Source organism: Metopolophium dirhodum, chromosome 5, assembly GCF_019925205.1.
Source record: "Metopolophium dirhodum isolate CAU chromosome 5, ASM1992520v1, whole genome shotgun sequence".
Lineage (NCBI taxonomy): Eukaryota > Metazoa > Arthropoda > Insecta > Hemiptera > Aphididae > Metopolophium > Metopolophium dirhodum.
Window position 1 is genome coordinate 7,375,314 of NC_083564.1, and position 12,646 is coordinate 7,387,959.

Sequence of the window (12,646 nt, forward strand, 5' to 3'; positions counted from 1 at the left end):
AAAAGATCATTATATTATATTATTATCACTATAGTCAGGTATAGTGTCGAGCCCGGATTAAGGGGGAAAGGGTAGGGGGGCCATGGATCTTGATAGTTGGAATTTATTTAGGGGCCTCAGATTTGTCCATTACTTTTTTCGTTATAGGCTATAATACTGCATACATCACCTACAAAAAAATCGATGATCATTTAGCGAGAAAAAAAGATTGTAAATTATAATTTATAAATAAAGTGTTACATTATACATTATTTATTGCTATGTACGATGTACCTAATACCTATATATATTTATTATACCAGGTACATAGTATATACATAATTTTTTTTTTCGTACAGGCCTCATTTAAAACGTTGGCCCCTAGGTCTCAAAATGACTTAATCCGAGCTTATATAGTGTCAACTGTCAATTGATAGGAGTCCAATTTCACTTATTATGAAGGTGGTAGCTATGGGAGACCGACTTCTGGTATACAAGTATTGACTTATAAGTTAATAACAGTTAGTAATATTATAATAATTATTAATAATAAAATGTATGGGTGTATTTGGCAAAAAATAGTTCAACCTATAGTATTACTAATAGTAATATAAATAAATTATAAAATATCCTGAGGAATAGAGGCTGACCACCACCTCTAATCAGAAATCAGAATGGTTTTTCATGTAGGTACAATGGTTTATCATTGAATTCAAATCCAATATATCCATTACGGTGACCTACTTAATGACAAGATTTATATTTCATGTTATGGGAAAAAAATTCTGGTGTTAGACCCACCTACCTAAAAAATTTCTTTAGGTACTCCTAATGAATAGTGCATTATAATCGCAATATATTGCCTGGTGACCTGCCATACTCATACTATTATTGCCTATTCTTTACACTTACCATTATTGTTAAATTATGATGATGCTTAAATATTAAATACCACTAATGACTGATCACTTATTATCACCCACCTGACCCAACCATAAATAGTTCTAGGGAATTTTCCCCAGTTATTACCCATGTTCGACGCCACTGATGACAAGGTATACTCGAGACCTACTAAATAGCAGATAAACTTCCTTGGTGTTTTTATTTATTATTAACTATTAATTTTAATTACAGATACATTACAATATTTAATTGATTTTAATATAATATATAGTATATACAGATAATAAATATTATACTTTTGAATGATTAAAACATTTAATTTCAATATTCATATTACATTTTTAATCATCACTTATTGATTATCCACACTAATCTGTTCCCTCTTCAGTCCTAATTTGGAGAGGATAATTGACTATCTAATAATACCTTGTGTCATGTTGGGTGCATGTGTCAAAAAATAAAATATTAACATTCAAAATATCTTAAGACTAAGACATAAAATACTAAATATATATTATATAATAATAAAAAAAATACAAGGTCTTGGAAAAAAATAGAATAAATTATCACTTTCACCTAGGAACATTAAGTACATATTTTAGTGGTCAAGTGCATAGAATAATTCTTGCAATAATTAAATTAATTAATAATTCCAAATTACCCTAATTTCAATACATTGTAATACAAAATCAAAATGATAACAATATTATTATTTAAATTATTGATTTGCTATAACATTTTTATGAACTAATGTTTTAATACATTTATATTGAATGAATTGTTAATATTTTACATTTGAATAAAAGGCCCCAGGTAGAGATGGGTTAAATAACAATGCTCTTCAAAAAATTATTCATTCAGGAATATATACATATATTTAAGTCCAGTATGAATAAAAGTTACTATCTATATGAGTTTTAAATTATATTTTTTAATTACTTTGTATTTTCAACATTGAGACAGACTAAACTAAAAAATAGTGTGGAATTAATTCTTAAGAAAATTATTTATTTTAAATATTTATTGCCCAATTACCTACAACATGTAGTACTAAATTTAAACATACATACATTATAACATAATTTTATTATAGGAAATATATAATAAATAACAGGTCAGTTTTTAAAAATCAAATGTTGAACAAATATGTTCAATTCTATTCCATCAATGTTTTTTGATGTTAAAAACAAATATTAAAAATGTTCATTTCATAATTTTGTAATAAGAATATTATAATATATTTTAATACTGAAAGCAAATGAGTACCGATTACATAGACATCACTACTTTTAAAAACCATATTTTTTTTTGTCTATCATGTAACCCTTTTAACATAGGATAACATAAAAAATCAAGGAGCATTGTAAAATTTACGATATCAAGTAAATTGTTACAAATAATCATAACATTAACAACAAAGGCTGGATAAGTAAACTAATTTTTTTAATTCTTAAAGGTAAATAACTTTTTTTTAATGAGTTAAAGTTAGAAAAATGTAACTCAACTTTTATAAAATGTGTTTATTGTGCTTTGGTATAGATGATAAATATTCTGTAAAAAAAAATGTATCTGACTTTTTAATCTATGAAAAAAAACAATTAGGACATTTTATAAAAGTGAATAAAACAATTATCATAAAAGTAATACAAATGAGTAAGAGTAGTTTACAAAAAATAATAATAAATCATTTATTAATCATTTAATTACATTTTTACGAGATCAAAGCACCTACAAGATTTTTGGTAGTGTTTTTGTTGAGATATTTGAAATTTGAAATGATTTATATAACATTGTATCTTACTTTGATCCCTATTGAAATCCAGAAATAGTACATTTAACACTAACAGTCTACAAAATTATTTAGGTACCACAATTTATTCATATACCATTATAATTTATAATTTATATTTCTGGTTATTTATTTTTTTATATTATTATTTATTTATAAACAATTATTTGTCCAAAACAAAATATATTTAAGGGGTTTGTAAAAAAAAAAATTTTTTTAATGTACAAGGTTATATAATTAATTAACAGATTAACAACTGCATATTATTGAAAAAAAAATGTAGAGGTTGGAAGTTAGAAGTTGCTCTAAATAAAAATGTAATACTTTATGTAACTTAGTTAAGAAATACTTTTAAACTTTTTAACTTGTTAATGCCCAGCATTGTTAACAACCTAAATAATTAAAAATAAACATATGTTGTAAATATACAATATTCAAATATGCCATTATTTTTTAAAGTTATAATAAGTGCGCTTTTCAACATTTACAATTTAAAAGACATTTATTTTGTTTTATATCAGGTCGTACTAGTTTTGGGTTTAACGCGTTGACTATCATGTGACCCCCATTGGTCACTTGATAATATGATGTATTATGTATTATCGAAACACCGAGTATATTTTTCCATGTTGTTCCAAATTTGTATATACTATTATATTTGAAATATATAAAAATAAAATATTAATTACATCAAAAAATTGTAATGATTCCTACTATGCTACAACACTCTTCTTTTTAGTACATTATTGCAGCGCCATAGAAAAGTTAATAATATAAAACCATATTAATTTACGGTCATTGACGGTCATGTGGCATGGTAGTAATGATCAACTATGGGTGTCGGAGGTCACACGAGTATACAATTTGAGAATTACAGAAGACCGCCAGCGGTTACATGACAGTCAGCGTGTTATAACTTAATTCGGGGAGACATCAATATCTGTGGTTAAAACTTTCCAATTAAATCTTTTATTAATAGAGTTAGTTAATGGTGGAACTGGGGGATCCACAAACCTCCAATCATTAATTCCATCAGTCATTAAAGTTACTAGGCCACAATAAGGGATATCTTTAACCATTTTTACAAAATTTTGTTTATTACGTGGAGATTTATGAAGTAACGATCTTGAAAAAGAGTCCAACGAACAAGCATGACCTACCAGCAATATATCACCACCTAAAAAAAAATTTTTTTTAAATATATATAATATTATATTAAATGTAATATTTTATGTATATTAAATAATATAGTAGATTCTGAGCGGTGCAATGAATGTATTAGCTTAACAGTGATGTGTTTTTTTTGGTTTGACGTCAACTTTAGGAGCAGTGAATATACAATCTTCAACACTGAGTGGTTATTGTAAAAAATTGGATCTAGTTGGGATGAACAAAAAAATGCATGGAAAACCAAGAATATTTAAGCAAACCCAGTTTTTGACAAAATTAGTATAGATGGATACTTTTTCACAAAATATTTATAAATATATATAAATAATATATAATATATAAATAATATATATTTATAAAATAAAATATCCTTAGAAATAGAGCCTGACACCACTATCTCCACTCAGAACCGTCAATTGTATGCAATGCTTTATCATTGAATTCAAATTTAATATATCCATTACAGCGACCTAATCAATGACTAGGCACACTCAAAACCACAAATTAAGACATATAGGATACCGAACGAACATGTGATAAGTGAAGCCCGAACCTTCTCGCTGTTTGGCATGTCAACTAGCACTTTCTAGGATTGTTCTGTGTTCAAAACAATCTTATAAAGCGCTAGTTGTCATGCCAAACAGTGAGAAGCGGACGGACTCAGAAAAACATTGATAAGACCTTTCTGTTTCGTATCCTGTATATCTTAATTCTTGCTCAAAACCATAGATAATACATAATACATGTATTATCTATGCTCAAAACAAACAACATAGTGAGGTTTTTGTTTAATTTGTTACCTTTGGGTTCAGTTGATTTGATTAAATTCTGTATTACTTCATCACATCTAATATAATACTGTTCAACTGTTTCTGACATATTATCAATTAGGAATGACAATGATATTAAAGCTTCATACTTGGAATCAATATTAAAACCAGCAGCTATTAACTCTTCATTACTCATCCAATCAGGTAGCCCAGACTGATTATACCAACCAAGCCATTCAAATATACCGGGTTCAATACAAATTGAAACTTGTTTATCAATATCAAGTCCTATATGAAAAATTTTACATTCAAATTAATATACATATTGTCATTATATTAATAATAATTTATAAATATATATATTACAAACCAACTAAGATATTGTGGCAAGTTTGAACACAGCGTAATGATGGTGAACAAAATACATATTGAATTGATTTGGTTGAGTGAGCAGCTTTCATACCCCATCCAGTTAATTTAGCTTGATATTCACCAACACAAGTGAGAGGAGTATCGGTTTGGTAAGAGTTTGGAAAATCCCGCCGTTGAGGAATATTTGGGGGCATGTTTAAATCTTTTCTGACATATTTCCCATCGGAATCAAAACTATAAGGCACCCAAGTTCCAAAAGTGAAATCTACTCTTTCTCCGTGTCGACATATGTATATTTTTTGAGATTTGGGACCTTTCGGAGATTCTGAATGAGGTGTGTAATCAACCGGAACAAAACTAGTACCATATTTTTCAACTAGTTTTTCTTCAGTCATATTTGTTTCATTAACTTCAATAGATTCATGATAACTACCATCTAAGGGTAATGAACTGCAAAAAAAAATGCATTTAAAAATTAGTGGTTACTAATTTTAATGTAATAATACATTTTACCAATGTAGAGTCCATGTATCAGATTCAGCAGTACGTTCAGTGTAACATAGTGGAAAGTAACCATTACATCCTGTAAACATTTTCAGAAATTCAGAATTTATTTAGAACTTAAAATTACAAGTCTATTTATTACCAGTTAACCATGACATTCCTTCAGCCCAACCATCAACAGAGTTATCTATGCTTTCTTTAGAAACATATATATAATCACCTATTCTTAGTTCTAGTTCATCAGCAGCTTGTGGGACATGTGCATACACAACCTTAAATACCTAAAATACTTTATATGTTATACATAATGTGCTATAACAACCTAATAATAAACATAAAATATTTGAAACAAAATAAAATGTATACTAACCTGTTTATAAGCAGCTAATGCTTCTCTAGAATATAACTTTAGTTCCCATAAACATGGAGTTGATGGATTTATTGTGGACTCAATTAATGATTTCAAAGTTTCTTTTTGGCTTACATCAAATTGATAGGCCAGAGTTAAATGTAAAGATTTTAAATGAGGATCTACTTGAGCTCCAACTGGAACAAGTAATTACAAATTAAACTATAAGCTATTAAAATTTAATATCTAAGCATAAAATTAGGTAATAAGGGGTATTAACATTCAATATTATTTTATTAAGACATTGTTTTTTTTTGTTTGATTGTTAATAGTCAACTATAGATCAGCTGGGAAAAAGTTTCTGAATGGTGACAGTACTTTAAAACTTAAGAATTAATGATCTGGTTTAAGGTCCGTGCATATCAATTTGGAAAGAATGGACTACACCATTAAATTCTAAACAATGTTTATTGAAAAATGACACTAACTTTAACTTCTATGCCAAATTTAAATGTTATAAAACCAAAAATTGTTATTTTGATAGACAAAATTACATTTTTTAAATTATAAATTCATGAGTGATTTTACTGTTTGAACTTCTAACTATCAATATATTTAAATTTTGTGAAACTAGTGACTATAATTTCTTCCACAAATTAATTCTTTACCAATTATTAAGGAAGAAATGAACATTAGACCTAGATACACGAGGCCCAAGGTACAAAACTACTCTATTATAATAAATGGAGATGTAAAAATGCTAGTTCCAACCACTTTCATTCTAAATAATTCTGTGTTGTTTAGTATCTATTGGATTTTTTTTGTACCCATTAAAATTATAAATAATACATATTATTATAAAATATAAATATTGGTTTAAATTTACCAAGCTCTGTGATTCTTTCTGCATACAGTACTGCAATTTTTTTTAAAAAGCTTGATCCTTGATCAGATAAAAAAAACCCCATAAAATTTGATGAAGTGTAAGTTTCTAAATGAAAGTCATTGACTGTCATTTCTTTAATGACTTCATCTAAAACATTTTTTAGTATAGATACCAGTGTATTGGCATATTCATCAGGTACCTGTAAACAATATTTATAAAATTAAACTTAGTTTAAATATTTGATTTAAATGTTCCATAGTTATATGTATACAAAATAATTCATAAGTACCTGAAAAAATGATACAAGAGTAATATGTGGCAAAAAATTATGAGCTCCATTACGTCCACACTTATTAGCTGATTTATTCCAAAATTCCCTTAATTCATACATAAATGATCCACTTGGACAGGCATAGATGATATACTCTCTACTAGTGCTGGAATCTAATGAAGTATCATTGACATGAGCCAAGAGCCAATCGGCAGCTAATTGGACTCCTCTATTGCCGGTAGCTGCTAATGCTTTTTCTCTATTAAAATAAAATACAACATAATATGTATGATATTGATGTTTAAAAGTATCAAACAGTTCATCTTACGTTCGATTTTGGGGGAAGCCCATTTGTAAAAGGGTTTCAAGGGGCGTCATTGAATGTTTACAACTCTTTTCAGTTGACACGGTCTTCGTTTTCCGAGGTGGAAGCATAGCCATTATAATCTAGTTAAGAGTTGCAGTGCAGGGGGTTGTATCGTTGTAAGTTCAACTAAATGGAATTTGTTTAATTCCAAGCATTGAAAAACAAACAATTAATACTGAAATAGTGAAATATTCGTTACCGACAGACAAGTATTGAGTACGGGTGTCGAGTTTGAGTACCGCACTACCGCCTAGCACACGGACACACCATATTCGATATAGACTATATTCTATTTACTATTAGAATATATTATAAATTTCATCTATTCTGTGCTATAATATCGCCGTCCGCCGACCACCAGTACCGGGACTCCGACGACCGACAGCCACGAAAACTACGATAACACCATACTTTATTCAATCATACATGGATAACACCAAAATAGTAAATAAATACATTTTTCAAGTTTGAGGTTATTCAAAAAATTTTTATTTACACTTTTTTTTATCATTTATGTTGACGTTTCTGATAACATCTTCGTGTAATTTAAGCGTTAGCGGTTGTCTCTGTTGTCTTGCGGCTTCGAATTGCAATCGCGCTCAGCACGCTCAATTCTTCACCTTTACACTAAATAGTAATATAGTATTGAAAAGTTTAAAACCAATTTACTGAAAAAATGGCTCAAGGAATGGTTTTTGAAGATATCTTCAATGTAAAAGACATAGATCCAAATGGCAAACAATTTGATCGAGGTAAACATAACTATTTATTTATTATATTATAATAATGCTGGTGTGTTTAGTCCACAGATATCATATAAAGTTTAGCCTTTATGGATATTGGACGATTGTTAGTTAAAGTTAAATTATTCTTTAAATATTTCCCACTAAAATATCAGTTTAAATAGATATTATAGTACTATATATAATCTACTGGTTATAAGTAGGATTGCCTTACTAATAATTCATTAGTAAAATATTTAAATATTAAAGTTAAACATGTTGGTGACTTAATCATGTTGGATTGAACAGTAGATTTTTTGATAGTGTAAAAGTGCTCCATTCACACTGGTCAATAGCTGTTCTTGGGACTTGTTTAAGTATAAACCAGTGGTTCTCAACCAGTTTGACATTTGGACATGTCACCATGAGGTGACACGGCCCTAGTGTATAGGTGATATAAAATCCTGTGGAAAAGAAAAATACATTAAATTGTTTTAAATGAAGTCTTACTATTGTCTTGATCCTTGTGTAAACGCCACCACTGCCGATCCAACATATTAATGATCCCAAATCGCCACTCTCCACATTAAATACCCTTGGCCATTGACAAAGGCTGTTGAAATCCTCTTTCAGTTTTTAATAGCCGGGTTATGTGAACATAGATTTAGTGAACTCATAAATAATTAATATGATGGATAAAATGACTTGACAAAATACGGTAAAGCACAGCAGTGGTAGGTAGATGATATGAGCCTCTCTCTTTCCATCGTCCCTCAAATTATCCAATTTTGTAAAACAACCATATTTAAAATTTTAAAATTAATTTTTTTTGGCTTTGTCATTAGTCATTACATAATAATTATTATTTTTAATTTGTAAAAATGTCGACTTTAAGAAAACTCCATACCTGTAACTATGTAAAATATTACAATTTCAAAATGCTCATAACTAGTTTTAAATTTAAATATCAATAAGAGCTTGTGAGATATCTTAGTGATATTCTTACCTTTAAATTTGATAATACTATAAGTAAATTTACTACTATTTTAATTTTAAGCTAACAATACAAAATTGGTTCTGCTGAACGCAGATTTGCTATGATGTACATTTGTAAGACGTAGACTACACAACAGGTTGAAATAAGCCTCCTCTTAATGACTTAATCTAACCTGCAACTAAAATAAAATATTTGTTATTATTTTTAATAAAATAAAAGTTGTTCATGTTTATCTTCTAAAATCTAATTTTAAGACATTAAGATTATTGCATATTTTGGTCATATGGTTACACATTTTCATGTATTATACAGGTGTCAAAATAGGTTGAGAATCAGTGGAGTATAAACATTATATTTTATTAATTTCTAGTGCAACATAAAGCTAAGTTTAAAGTTATGAAAGAAAACTTTGAAGACTGTAAACTTGGTTTTTTATCATGTACAAAAATGAATGATTTATTTCTTTTTGAATTTTTTTAGCGTACCTATAATTTACATTTTTATTATTATCTTGCTATACCTACTTATGATTACTTTTTTATTAATTTAAATTTTTTAATTCAAGAAAAAACAATGAAGCGCATTACTAAAATGTTACAATTGCTTTTGTAGCTAAATATTGTTATTATACCTACCCGGGGGGGGGGGGGGATGATTTTGTTTACATATTTATTATAATGTTGTTGACAAAAATAACATTCTGGTGGTAGGTAATTTAATAGTTTTAATACAACTTGATTGTATTTTTTTTTTTTTTTTTTTTATTAGGGTTAAGGCTTCGACTGCTCAGGTCATTAGCCTGATGATTGTATTTTATGTATAAAATATATTACTCAAGTACTCGTTAATACAGAATTGAATCAATTTTTGATTTATCAATTAAAACTTAACTTTTATATATTTTCTTCTATTTAGGTAAATCTAGTAATTTTAAAAGCCAGTTCTACAAATACTTTGTGTAGTAAGGTACATGTTTTTTAAATATAAGTATAAAACATAAGTAAAGATATGCTAGTTCTTAAGTTTTTATTAAAAGACTTAATATTAATAATAAAAATTAAAAGTTTATTTGAGTTCAATTGGTTACTTCTAGTAGGCAATTATCGTTAAACAAATGTAGTAAAAACGTAAAAGTGTAGAAATACAGATAAATCATGATTATTTTTTTTATATACCTAGCACTTATATATTAATATAATTACCAACTATAAGTCTCGTATAATAATATAGAACAGTTCATTTTAGCAGCTAAATTTGATACAAATATAGTGAGTAAATTACCTAATAAATATTGAAAATTGAAGATTAGGTATCAATTTACTAACTTGTCCTAAACATAATATATCCCTTTAAGTCTCGCTTTAAGTTAAGTTTTTATTGTACATATTAATAATTTTATTAATTATTTACTAGTTTAAAATATTATCTATATAAATATTTTCAAACGTTAACACTTTTTTAGTGATAATTGTATGTGCAAACTATTTAGTATTCACTATTCATTCAACCTCTCTAATCTCCCATCACTAATCTCTTGAAACAAATTCAAATTAAACAGTATTTTAAATTGTATTACCATGAACAGTTTAATTGTTTTTTAAGCATGTATTTATTTTTATATCTTTTTATATTAACAATTTTAATTATCAAAATAGTATAATATTATACTTTATTAAAACATTTTAAGGGGATCGGTGGCGGACAGTTTTTAAGGAGTTCAAATCAGGCAATTTGATCAAATTGCATGCATGCGGGTCTTGTAAATGTGTACGTAGTAAGTGATTATGATCATTAGTGTGTGTGACTGAGTATAAAAGAAATAGCAGAGCGTTCCCACACACGCATGTACAAGTCACTGCACTCAGTGGCGTCGGGCGCGTGAACGGTAAACAATTTATGCTCATTTGTATGTATTTTGTTCCATACTACCGATCGATCTAATAATGCTATAATTTTCAGAAAACTGATCTGAACTCGTTATAATGTCTACTTGAGATTGGTCAGTCTACATTTTAAGATTTCTGTTTGAAATTCCAAATAATCAAAGTTTGAAAATTCCAAAATTTTAAAATATTCAAACTAAATTTATAGTTGTGGGGGGGGAGGGGGGGGGGGGGTGAAATTGAAAAAATTGGACTGACCAATGTCAAGAAGACATAATAATGAATTCAAATCAGTTTTCAAAAGTATCATCACACTACTAAGTCAATCAGTATGGTAGAATAAAGATTGGTATGTTTTGGTTAAAATAACTATCCACCACCGATCTCCTTAACGTAAAACTATTTATAGGTTTGTAATTTGGAAAAAATTTAAAAAAATAGCGAGCCATGAAATATAGACATTAACATTGGGCATTTATCTTGCTTCACTCTCTGGGTAGTATAGAATATTATATTTTTAATAATTATTGCAAATAAGAATACAATAATAAATAATGACATTTGAAGAACTGTAGATTTACACAGATGATAGTTTTAACCTTAAAAGTTATTAAATAAAATAATAATTTTGTTTTTTTTTTAATTGGTTACTAGAGAGAATGGACTTTGCTTGCTACTCAAATGTTGAGTATTTGTTCATGAATATAATAAATGTATTATAATGTCAAATATTAATACCCAAATGCCAAACCATTGAATTATTATAAAAGAAATATTTAAAAAAATATAAACAGTAAACATAATATTGAAAAAAATTATCTATAATAAGTAACCTTTAAATATCTATCTTAAATGTATAGTAGTTTATGGTTCAGGTAATATAATTAGTTGAAATTATATAGGTAATGAAAGTATACAACAAATTTTCAACATTTAAAATTTAGCCCAAAAATGATCTTCATTTTTGTAAATTATGTATACATATAACTGTAATTATTGCTATAAACTATATTATTTTCACCTGTATTACATTTATGTTGTATTATTGTTTCTGTTTTTAATTTTTTCTATGTACAATGTCGACTAGATAAAAGTTTAAATTATACCAATTATTATTATTATTATAACCTTGATATCTTATAATTATATTGTATAATGGACATAATAATATGTCAATTAATTGAATAAAATAAAATAAATTATACTTGATTAAAAACTTTATTATTATTTTAAGTATTATTAATGCTCAACTATCAAAATTAAGTGGTTTTTCTCACCCAAAAAAAGGTTCTAATAAATTAAAAAGATATCTCTGAGGTTATCTCTTGTAAAGTTCTTTTCTTACAATATTTAAAAATTGGTAATTACCTAACTCTTGGATTTTTTAGAGCACTTCTGTCTTCTACTAAGAAAAATAAACATAGATTACATACATAAATTTTGCCCATTGCTCAGGATCTATATCAAACAACTCAAATTTCATGGTTTGTTTAGATTTTTGAAGTTCTCTGTGTTTAATATTTCTGGATAATTAAATACCATCCACAAAATGTTTGGTTCACAAAATATTTGGTACTTAAACTATGTTATAAAATATTTTCTATAAAAAAAAACATTTAAACCTATTTTAATAACTCCCTATTTTACTTTTAATTGTTAAACTAAGACTTTTAGTTCTTTTTTA

The 12,646-nt window shown here is 27.3% G+C and overlaps 2 protein-coding genes across 2 annotated transcripts in view; one reads left to right on the top strand and one right to left on the bottom strand.

Moving 5' to 3' along the window:
* Positions 1-1,068: 1,068 nt before the first annotated feature.
* Positions 1,069-7,760, bottom strand: LOC132945796 (ecdysteroid-phosphate phosphatase). The gene is made up of 9 exons (XM_061015561.1): positions 7,322-7,760; positions 7,012-7,252; positions 6,723-6,921; positions 5,858-6,033; positions 5,630-5,768; positions 5,497-5,566; positions 4,982-5,433; positions 4,642-4,899; positions 1,069-3,848 (listed from the first exon to the last, which is right to left on the bottom strand). Exons 1-9 carry the CDS (start codon positions 7,432-7,434, stop codon positions 3,589-3,591), a joined length of 1,908 nt encoding a protein of 635 aa, XP_060871544.1. The 5' UTR covers positions 7,435-7,760; the 3' UTR covers positions 1,069-3,588.
* A 124-nt stretch (positions 7,761-7,884) lies between these two features.
* LOC132945798 (DNA-directed RNA polymerases I, II, and III subunit RPABC3) overlaps positions 7,885-12,646 on the top strand; it is a 69,935-nt gene continuing 65,173 nt past the window's right edge. The window contains exon 1 of the mRNA XM_061015563.1: positions 7,885-8,112. Coding sequence (XP_060871546.1) covers positions 8,037-8,112 — 76 coding nt within the window. The 5' untranslated portion in view covers positions 7,885-8,036. The remainder of the gene's footprint in view (positions 8,113-12,646) is intronic.

What these genes read in the sequence shown, in the direction of transcription:
- LOC132945796 (XM_061015561.1), bottom strand. Translation starts at nt 7,434, where the DNA reads ATGGCTATGCTTCCACCTCGGAAAACGAAGACCGTGTCAACTGAAAAG. An exon ending in AGAAAGAATCACAGAGCTTG is followed by an intron (nt 6,034 to 6,722) that starts GTAAATTTAAAC and finishes TACTTGTTCCAG; the next exon opens with TTGGAGCTCAAGTAGATCCT. An exon ending in CATTAGCTGCTTATAAACAG is followed by an intron (nt 5,769 to 5,857) that starts GTTAGTATACAT and finishes AAAGTATTTTAG; the next exon opens with GTATTTAAGGTTGTGTATGC.